At 31.7% G+C, this 10904-nt stretch overlaps 1 protein-coding gene across 1 annotated transcript in view; it reads left to right on the top strand.

Annotated features, from left to right (window-relative positions):
- The window catches only part of LOC108906672 (tetratricopeptide repeat protein 7B), a 19835-nt gene extending 9902 nt beyond the window's left edge, over positions 1-9933 (top strand). Inside the window, exons 10-13 of the mRNA XM_018709994.1 lie at positions 3768-3918; positions 3973-4211; positions 8770-8966; positions 9078-9933. Of these exons, the coding sequence (XP_018565510.1) occupies positions 3768-3918; positions 3973-4211; positions 8770-8966; positions 9078-9210 (720 nt within the window). The 3' untranslated portion in view covers positions 9211-9933. The remainder of the gene's footprint in view (positions 1-3767; positions 3919-3972; positions 4212-8769; positions 8967-9077) is intronic.
- The last annotated feature ends 971 nt before the right edge of the window (positions 9934-10904 follow it).

Genomic DNA, 10904 nt, shown 5'->3' with positions numbered 1-10904 from the left:
TCTCTCTCTCTCTCTCTCTCTCTCTCTCTCTGTGTGTCTCTGTATGTCTCTCTCTCTATATCTCTCTGTCTCTCTCTATGTGTGTCTCTCTATGTGTGTGTCTCTCTATGTGTGTCTCTCTCTGTGTCTGTGTCTCTCTCTGTGTGTCTGTGTCTCTCTCTGTGTCTCTATATCTGTCTGTGTCCCTCTCTGTCTGTCTCTCTGTCAGTGTCTCTCTCTCTGTGTGTCTCTCTCTGTCTCTCAACTTCATATGTCATTTGTCAGTGGCGCCCTCTGCCTTTAAACGCGCTGTTGCCAAAACCATAATCATTCAATGTTAAACAGCTGTTCTGGCCTGGCCCAACTGTTACTTCATCGTTGTTTTTAATATTTTGTGGTAGTGTAGTGTTTCTTACTTTTTCAGTCGTCTGCAGTATTGTTTCTATTTTAGTCTTGTAGTATTGAAATAAGGTAAGTTACTAATTAATTTATTTACATAGTTTATGTTACGATTTTGCTTACCTCATTTGTCCACTGAAGTGCAAATGTGTAGTGGCCTTTTTGGTTCTACATATTTTTCACCATTTATCCACAAAGTTTTACGTGCTTATAACCATTACAATATTTAAGTACTTTGAAACAATATTTGTAGACCAGGCGGGATCTATTTTGGTGTAGATGTTTTATATATTATCGCTAATTTTTGCTTTAATGGCTCCAAAATGATATAACAAAACATAATTTTACTATGCGCGCGCTTCAAAACATGTGCTAAACTTATTACATTTTTATTGAATATAAATTAATTTTAAGTGTTTATATATTTTTTAAAAAATTAAACAATAAGTTAAGCAGTTAATGATTTCATTTTATTTTATATACTTATAAAAAGTTTTATAAAGTTAAGAAATTCTATATAAATTAAAAAGTAATAATTATCAATACGTTAATAGGTCGATAATTAACAATAATTCGCATTTGAAAATGGGACCACTAGAAGCCAAGATAATCAAAATGTTTAAGCGCGCCGCTATTTTGAACGAGCGATTTCAATTTCGAGTCGGCCAGAGTAGCCGAGCTCTCGACCCCCCCACCACTCCCTCCCATACATTTTTCGTGAATTTCATGGATCCAATAGTTTTAAGTTTTAATTGACATTGTATATGGGTTGCACAAGGGCGAAAGTTCACTCCCGGAAAGTACTCGGAATGACAAAGGTATTTGTTTAAAAAGCAGCCCTCCAGACCTCGTAGTTACGCCACAAATGCCGGACAACTTTGATCGACTATAACTATGGAACCAATTAACGAACCACGTTTTTTTTTAAAGAAGCGTCTTTCCGAGTAGTTTAAAAGCATAATTAAAAAAAAAATAATTATAATGAATTTATAAAGTTATTCTATTTGTTTATAAGCGCAAAAATTACCCATATTTTTAAACAATTACCACGGCTCTCTTAATTAACGGATTTCAATTTTTTTGGACGCATTTTAAAGTTTGAGTGGGCTTTTTTATGTGATAAAATTTTCAAGTATCTAGAAGTCTTAATTTAGGCTCAGTTAAATTTGCAATAATTTCAATTTTTTTTCAAAAATCTGGATTACAAAAATATTACTCAAAAACTATCGTACCAATTTTAACGAAAATTGGTGTGATGTTTTATTATATCAAAAACATTTTTTTGGCCAAGTATGAAGATCCTACCTGTAATATAACTAAGTACTTTTAAAAAAGTCGCAAAAATATTGTAATTTTTTTCACTTTTTTTGTTTTTGCTGTATGTATTTGCAATAATTATGTTGTATTTTGTTTATTTGAAAATAGTTATAATCATGTGTATAAGTTAATTACGAGTCTTTTTTTCCTCTTCAATTTTTCTCTAAAATGAATAGTTTTTGAACTGTGTTGAAAAAAAGAGAAAAAAAATGGAATGTTTTCCAATTTTTTCACTATTTGTTTTATAATAAGTTTAGCACATGTTTTGAAGTGCGCGCATAGTGAAATTATGTTTTGTTGTATCATTTTGGAGCCATTAAAGCAAAAATTAGCGATACTATGTAAAACATCTACACCAAAACAGATCCCGCCTGGTCTACATTTTTTTGCAGTAAATTAATAAATAAACCTACCTTAACCTATTATATCATTAACACTTAAATTTTCATTTTCAAAATATAACCTTTAATTTTCACAAGCTGCTACTGGTTCAGTGACAAAATTGTCGCTTGTTTTTTTTTTAATTTTACAATTGCCTAAAAACTATCTGAATGCCACAAAACAACTTCAAAGTTGAATACACACTTGCAATATGTTTCATACACAAAAAATACTGTTTAAATTTTTGTTCTGACATTTTCTTTTTCTATTCAGAAAGCATTGGTTACAGCTAAACAGATGCTGGAACTATGGAAAAGTTTGTATGAAGGGCAGACAATTTCTGATATGCCAGAATGTGATAGAAAAAGTGACACGAGATCTGTCTTCCAGCTTTACACATCAGAAATGTCAGATAAAGACTCAAGTTAGTATTTTGCAAATTCCACAAAAATTTTCAATTTATTGGAAAAAAGGCTCACAACTCGTACAATTCAATTTTATTTTTAGGTTCCTTACAGTTGCACAATACGGCAGCTTCTAGGGTGGAACAAGCTTTGAGCGAAGTGGCCAGTTCTATGAGTAGCTTTAGTCCGCGTCCTGGTCCTCAAAGGGCCTGGATGTTGCAAGTTGAAATTTGGCTGTTACTTGCCGAACTGTACTTAGCACTAGATCAGCCAGCCGATGTGCAAATGTGCATTCAAGAAGCGACACAAATTTACCCATTAAGTCACCACATCATGCACATGGTATGTTATCTAGTGAAANAATTTTAACCCTCTTAATGAATATGAAATTCTTTTGAGTCGATACAATATAATTTTCTGAGATCACAAAAATAAAGTGTTAATATATTCCTTGTGAGGAGGGTAGTGAATTACACAGCCACACAAAAAAAAGATCCGTGATCAGCGACCCCGAAAAATGGATTATTTTTTGAAAATCTGGTCGGCCATCTTGGATCCGCCATTTTGAATTTTGCAAAATTGACCTTGTATCCGTGATCAGCGACCCAGGAAACCCCCGTATACCAAATTTGGTGCGAATCTTATTTTTTGAAAATTCGTGAATTCTGACCTTAATTGACCCGTTTTTTTGAGGTTAAAAAAAGAATCATCAGTTCTGACCGCGGATTCATGTTCGGTGGTGTCTTAACCATATAAATGAACATTTGAATATAGAAAAAAAATATATATATTTTTTTCCTAGCACTATTCCCTGAATTTTTGCTATTTTGGACCTGTTTTTTGAGGTTAGGAAGTTCCTATGATGATTGTGATAGCTCAATGCTGATACCAGATTCGTGATCAGGAGGCAAAAATACTACAAATAACATATGTCGCATGAAAAGTACAGACAACTTTTTTTTTGTGTGGCTGTGTTATCTAATCCTACTATAATCTAATATTGATCTAATATAATCTAAAACCATTTTGCATTTTTCTCTTATTTAATTCAGTATATTATTTGCACCCTAACATTTTTTCTCAATTTTTTGTTTTTAAATTGCCATAAACCTTTTAGATGTTCACGTTGTAAGTTATCTTATCTTGTAAGTGAATTTGGTACGATGGATATTTTATTGCAGTAAATTAATAAAACAACTTCAAATTTGAATACACACTGGCAGCATGTTTCATACACAAAAAAATACTGTTTAAATTTTTGTTCTGACATTTTCTTTTTCTATTCAGAAAGCATTGGTTACAGCTAAACAAATGCTAGAACTATGGAAAAGTTTGTATGAAGGGCAGACAATTTCTGATATGCCAGAATGTGATAGAAAAAGTGACACGAGATCCGTCTTCCAGCTTTACACATCAGAAATGTCAGATAAAGACTCAAGTTAGTATTTTGCAAAGAAGGTTCACAACTCGTACAATTCAATTTTATTTTTAGGTTCCTTACAGTTGCACAATACGGCAGCTTCTAGGGTGGAACAAGCTTTGAGCGAAGTGGCCAGTTCTATGAGTAGCTTTAGTCCGCGTCCTGGTCCTCAAAGGGCCTGGATGTTGCAAGTTGAAATTTGGCTGTTACTTGCCGAACTGTACTTAGCACTAGATCAGCCAGCCGATGTGCAAATGTGCATTCAAGAAGCGACACAAATTTACCCATTAAGTCACCACATCATGCACATGGTATGTTATCTAGTAAAATAAATAATGTAAATGTCTTTAAAAGTTTTGATAGGAACAGGCTCAGAACTGAAAACGGAATGAGCAAATAGGAAACTGCAAGCAGAAATCTTTATCTGGCATTATGTTATAAATATTTCACTTAAATTCCATCTCGGTAAATTACTGCCCCAAGGGTAGCATTTATCTCAGTAGTGAACATAAACATTAAAGTATCTTGTTTTCCATGGCAATACTGATAAAATCAGTAACATACTTGATTGAACCAGTGTTTTTCTTGATACATATCATTTTATGTCTTTTGAACGAGAAGAGATGTCACAAAACTTTTTTTAATGAGAGTTGTTGAGTAAAATTGAAACTTTCATATGATGTAAAAAATATTTGTGAAATTTGGAAAAATAAATTGATGATGTCACAACCCTTATGAGGATAAACTTATCAAGATGGAACACTTATATCATCATGCCATAAACAAAGACCAACCATTAATTCTGGATCACACTGTACATACTTATAATGCTTTCAATTCGTGTGTTTTGCATATTATGGTGTTTTTTCTTAAATTAATATGTTCATTGTAGAAATCGGATCCATTATCACTACGAAAACTAAATATACAGAAAAGTTTCAGTTGACAAAGTAGTGTAGAATTTAATATTCCAGAATTTCTATTCATTTGGATTTTGTTCAGAAAATTCATTTTTTTAGTGTCACCTAATAGGGTAGTTTCCTTCATTCAACAAGAAAATTTAAATATTCATTTTTTAAAAATATGTATTTCTTAATGTTTCTGGTGGAAATAGTTCATTTAAATAATTATTTTTTTTAATTTGAATTTTATTTTACGTATACAGAGTGTAAGAAGTATGGCTGCCATAACTTCAGCATGAGAGTAATCATAAATGAACAAAAAACTTGTATATTATAGAGGCGTAAGATTAACAGTTTTCAAAATACAGCGAGTATTAATATTGGGGAGTTTCATCACAATGTGGCAACAGCGCTACACAGCTGATGCACACCACGTGTGCACGCGGCAGACTTGTCCTGCAGAAAAAATTTAAACAACTATTATTGTGAAACATTTAGTATATTTCAAGACAATTGTTTTCCAGTTTTTAAATAAATAAAATAAAATGTATCGATTTTGTAGTATGAAGATAGTGTTGTGCTTAAATTTTGGATCGAATTTTAGTAATTATGAATCTCTTATAATAAGAACTTGACTTTTAATCAAATTACGTATTTGAAAAATATGTATTTAAAGTGCCCAAAGTTTCACGGCGTCCAAATAATTATACGTATTCAAAATAATTTAGGGACTTACTAAAAAGCAAAATTCAGTAATTTTTAAACACACAAGTACAAAACAAACTACAACAAATGCTCAAAATGTCCACAACCATTTTTGACACACGCAGGACACCTTCGAATCCAATTTTCGCGCACTCGCTGGAAAACACCTCAAGAAAAAGAAATAGTGGTACGCAAAAAACACTCCAACACAGTCCAATTCCAGATACCAACACCAACTGAATTGTGTATTGCTGATCAGCTTAGTATCTCGTGTTACACGTCGCATCATTGTCACATTGCTCGATACGAATTTTATCGAATTTTAAATTTATTAGGCTAATTATTTTTTAGAATTTAAGCATAAAGAAATTAAAAAAAGTGATAAACATTGTATTTTATAGTATAGTTATATCAATATTCCGTAATTAATCTTGTTTATTTTAATGTATTCTATTATGTGTTAAAATTAAGGCAGACAATCTTCTAACACCCTGTATACCGCTAAGTTAAAAATTAAGAAAATCAATAAATACCTATTGGCACACTGTTGGGGTGGCATAACTGTTAGTGATTTCTGCATTAAATATATAGAACAAGATGGTCCGTGTAATTGTCAACATTGCCAACAGTTTTAGGAGAAGTTAGGCCATCCATGGTTAGGGGGTAGCAGGAGATACCTACACCATCAGGTCTACGAAGAGGTGCCCCAAAAAGAGGCAATATATTACTTACCATTAAACAATAATATAAATTCATCTTATTTTGTGGTACGTAATAGTATAATGGACTACCTTTTAATATTGGAGAAGTAGAAGCATAGACACTAGCAAAATTATAATTTTTTGGCAAAAGTATATTTTTTTTCTGTAGCAAGTGCCAAAGTGTGCCTTATACCACTTAAAATAACAGATCAAGTATCATTTTAACTGCAGAGGAAGATAAAGTAATAGTTTAGGAGCAAGGATAAAGAATCCAAAAGTTTTGGAAGTGATCTTGTTGAATCGCATGCAGATTTTTTTCCTGACGCGTTTGTTCTGAACGTTATCCAATTTTATATAAATTCAGTTTCACCTGTAACTAATATTTAAGGTATGAATTGGGAATTTTGAACAACCATCAACAAAACCTAACCTGTAACTGATAATTCGCCGGTACTAATGCTTGGGCAAGCTGTAGATGATAGGGATACACGTGAACTTTGTGTAATATGCACCACTTTTTTGATTGGGACAATCCAGGCACATGTTGAATTATTTGCCTTGTACTTCGAAATATCCTTTCACAAAAATTAAAAGTTTGTTCCTCGGGTACCGCATTATGATGTGTACGTCTGCGACCTTCATCTCTCACCATTTCGTAACAAGTTTCTTTTTTCAGTCCTTTGTTGAACCACCATGATAAAGGTAGCGGTATTTAGCACATGTCTACTCATAAAGCTATAGGCATAGGCCATTTGGTACACTTCTAAAACTGAGGTAAACAATAAACCACTGTAATAAGAGCACTATAAAAACCACAGTAATACCGAATAAATAGGCATTTGTCAAATTAAATCAGCAGACACTATCTTAAGGGGTGCATGCAGAGACTTAAGATACTTTGCTATAGTCATCCAATTACGTAGCGGTTTTATTATATTAATATATTTTTAATATTCATATATGGTTGACGTCCCTTCTTATTTTACATCTGATGCAGGTGATTCTCTGATAAAAGATAGGATATAAAGTTTATATGGATATTTGTTTTATTTTTTGAGATACAGGGTGATAAAGTAATTATTTTTCTTAGTTATTTGTTTTACACGTTTTGAAGTAGATTATTTGGTACTAATAGTCCTATTCATTTGTCAGTTAGTTTACCAAACCTGAAACCATCTTATTACAGTTAAAGTTAGCCAAAATAAGTACTACATAAAAAAGTAAGTCAAATTTTGATTAAGGAGGTTCGATAGATCTCTTGTGGGGCAGTCGGTGCGGGAGGGAAGCTTATGCTTATACACTGGAGTTTCGTTGTAGTACCAACTTTACATAAACTAATTTGAGCGAACTAAATATAATACATGCCAATGAAATTTATGCAACACATATTAGCTCGCATATATTTTTCGTGTTTAATGCACGAAAATTAACTTTTCATATGAATAAAAGTGTCTATTTATTCATTAAGAGTTTGTAAAACTATGGGTGAAATCTGGCAACATTGCACATTGGTATGGCGTGACAGTAAAAGTTGTGCTTAGCGCATATACCGTAAACATGAATGAACATCCAAAGTACAAAGAAAAAGAAATAACTGAAAAGCAATATAAAATGTGTATGAAAAAGAATGTGGATTGATGAGAAAAAAGTAAAATGTGCAAACCGAGAATCCATGTAATAACTATCAAGAAGCGTGGTGTATGATAGTGAAACATTGCCTTGTCAAATTGAAGATTATGACAGAACAGCTATACTGTTCGTTTTGCAATTTTTGTTTTAAATTGCTATTATATTGATTAGATCACGAAAAATTTATTTAATATTAATTATTACTACATAAATTTTCGACTGGAATAATTTTATAGTCTATAATCGAGCTATTCAAATATAGCGCGTCAGTCGAAGCGTTAAATACAGTGTACAGCATTGCCATATTTCCTTTCATTGGATCAGATGTTTGTTCAAATTTGTCGAAATGTTATCTATTTATTTATTATCTCAATAATTACATTGTAAGTGCATATCTTTATTGTTTTAAATTTTTAAAATGTTAAGTAATATTTAATTCTTTAATTACAATTATATGTTCCCGATCATAACCATTTTTAAGAGGAATATTTACGTTTGATTAAATTTTTTTTCCAACTCCCATAAGAGCCTCTGTATAAGAGCATAATTTTTAATATCATTTTTCAAAGAAACTACGTTAGCAATCGATTTGATTTTTTTACACGAGGCAGTTTGCATATTTATTAACAGATTTCAATTGCTTTGAAAACTTTCTTACCATTTTTTTTTCGGTATCGAACCTCCTTAAATAAGAAACAAATCAAAAAATTCAGGGATAAAATGAAGATATTAAAAGAAAGTGTTGAAACTACTGAATGTGATAGAATTATTTTAAAAAACTAAAGACTAAGTGAGAATAATAAAAAAATGTGAATATTGTTATCATGTATCTCAAAAATTAAGTCTTATTTTTTGACCAGAGGAATTTTCTCAATGGAATATTACAACATCCTGCACCGATGACCTAATATTATTAGTGGCTTCCCTTGCAGAAAGGATTGTATCACATGCATAAAGAAGAATGGCCAGAAGCAAAACTGTGCTTTCAAAACGCAGTGGCTATAAATCCCCAACATGTCAAGTCTTTACAACAATTGGGTTTGGTTTATCACTATCTAGGGCTTCAGGGTTTAGCGGAAACTACGTTAAGGGAAGCAGCCAAGATCGAACCGAAAAATCACATTACTTGGTAAGTGTAAATTTATAATATGTTTGTCAGTCAAATGGTAATTTTTTGTGTTTACATAACTACTCATATAAGATTTATAATAAAACAACATTGTTTTTTGTACTGCTTTAGGTATAATCTGGGTAAAGTATTGGAAGCTCTAAAGGAATATGAAAAAGCCAGCAATGCTATGGCTACTGCCTTAATGGAAGAGAAAAATAATCCCATTCTTCCATTTAATTCAGTTCCTTTATGTTTCGAATAAATGGTACTTGGTAATCTATGGTAGTTAATGTTATTTTGTTGATTTATTGAGTCTCTAGGTGTTGTGTATATATGAATCTATCTTGTGTTTCGTTGATCACTTATAGGTGTCTGTTAGTATGTTATATATGCCTAACTTTACTGTATTTTTTTACTTATTTAACTAACATTCCATAAAACATTTATATTAAATACATAAAATAATAAAAATAGTCTATATAGGGGCACATTTATTATTTACACAACCAATACTGAGTGCCCTATAATTAGCCTGCTAAACTTTACTACTAAATTGACTAAATTGTATATAAGAGAAAATATTCTCTTAAAATGCCCGAAATTGCTTCTTAAACGATCTACAGTCCCTCGAAAGTTTTTGTTCAATATTTCTGAAACTTGTACTTATTCGTACAATCGCATTTATCATATTTATTCATAAATGAAACCTTAGAAATTCATTTATTTTATTCTCGACAAGATAGGTAGAGAATTTACAATTTGATTTGTAAACAGGTTAGAACCAATGGAGTGGAGATAAAAACTATCGCAATTGATTTATGACAAACTTTTTTAGTTTCACACAAAATTTAAAAGTTATACCTGTTTTACATTGCAAATTTCTTCATGAATTTATACATGGAGTCGTTTCATGAAGCTGGACAAGTGTCAACAAATAAAGTCAAATAACTTAACGCTACCATGGTGATCTACCTGCCTATTTGCCTACCTATTTGCCAAAAATATGGATCTAATTGTCATTATTAACAAATTAAACTAGTGATCCTCTTTACCCCTCAAAATGCAGTTTTTTAACAAATCGTGATATATCTCAGTAACAACCTAACCTTAAATAAATCATGCTTAGGTACATATTGAATATCCACAAATGTTATATATCATAACCCCAAAATTTTTCCCCCAACTGTTCAATAATTTATTACGAAATACTCACTATGCTGGAAAACGCTTAATCTCACCTTTCAGTCTTGCAAACCATACTAATTTAACAAAACAAGGCAAAGTTTTAACGCCTCCAAAATATGTCGGTTACGATCAGCGTGACCCGAAACAACAAAATGTGCTGATTCACTTCATTTATGATTCACTTTACCCCGTTTGACAGTATTTACTTCAGCACCTATTAATAAAGAGTGATACATGAATTGGTAAAATACGATTACAAATTTTAATCCATGTTATCTAATTAAAGAAATAACTAATCTCAACGTCACAGCTTAATACAGCTGGAAGAGTCCGTGTCAGCGCCTTTGATGTGGCGGTCGAGAACCAAGCGAGACGAAATCGTGCTAACTCTCTCAGATTAAGTGGAATTGTCGGGGCTGGATTAAAATAATTTTTATTATTGAAATAAAATATTTAGTTTCTACCTGACAGTACCGTAGTAGGTAATTTTAATAATATGAAATTTGAATTAGAATATTATGTGGTATGACATTAAAAGTAGAAAATAGGTGTTTTAGATAGGTTTTGTACTTGGAGTTAATACGGATTATTAAAAGAAAACTAGAAGAGTAATTAAAATTCCTTGTTGTAAGTTCGTGTTTACTGACGTAATCCTTAGAGAAGAAAATGGTTAAAATCACGTTTTTTTCAAACAAAAAATCGTTAATATCTCGAAAACGGTAGATTTTAGAGAAAAGTTGCATATGAACATATTTGTTGATATAAAAACTA

Source organism: Anoplophora glabripennis, unplaced genomic scaffold, assembly GCF_000390285.2.
Source record: "Anoplophora glabripennis isolate ALB-LARVAE unplaced genomic scaffold, Agla_2.0 scaffold185, whole genome shotgun sequence".
Classification (NCBI taxonomy): domain Eukaryota; kingdom Metazoa; phylum Arthropoda; class Insecta; order Coleoptera; family Cerambycidae; genus Anoplophora; species Anoplophora glabripennis.
The sequence above is the reverse complement of the archived record's forward strand: the minus strand, read 5'-3'. Positions and strand labels throughout refer to the sequence as shown.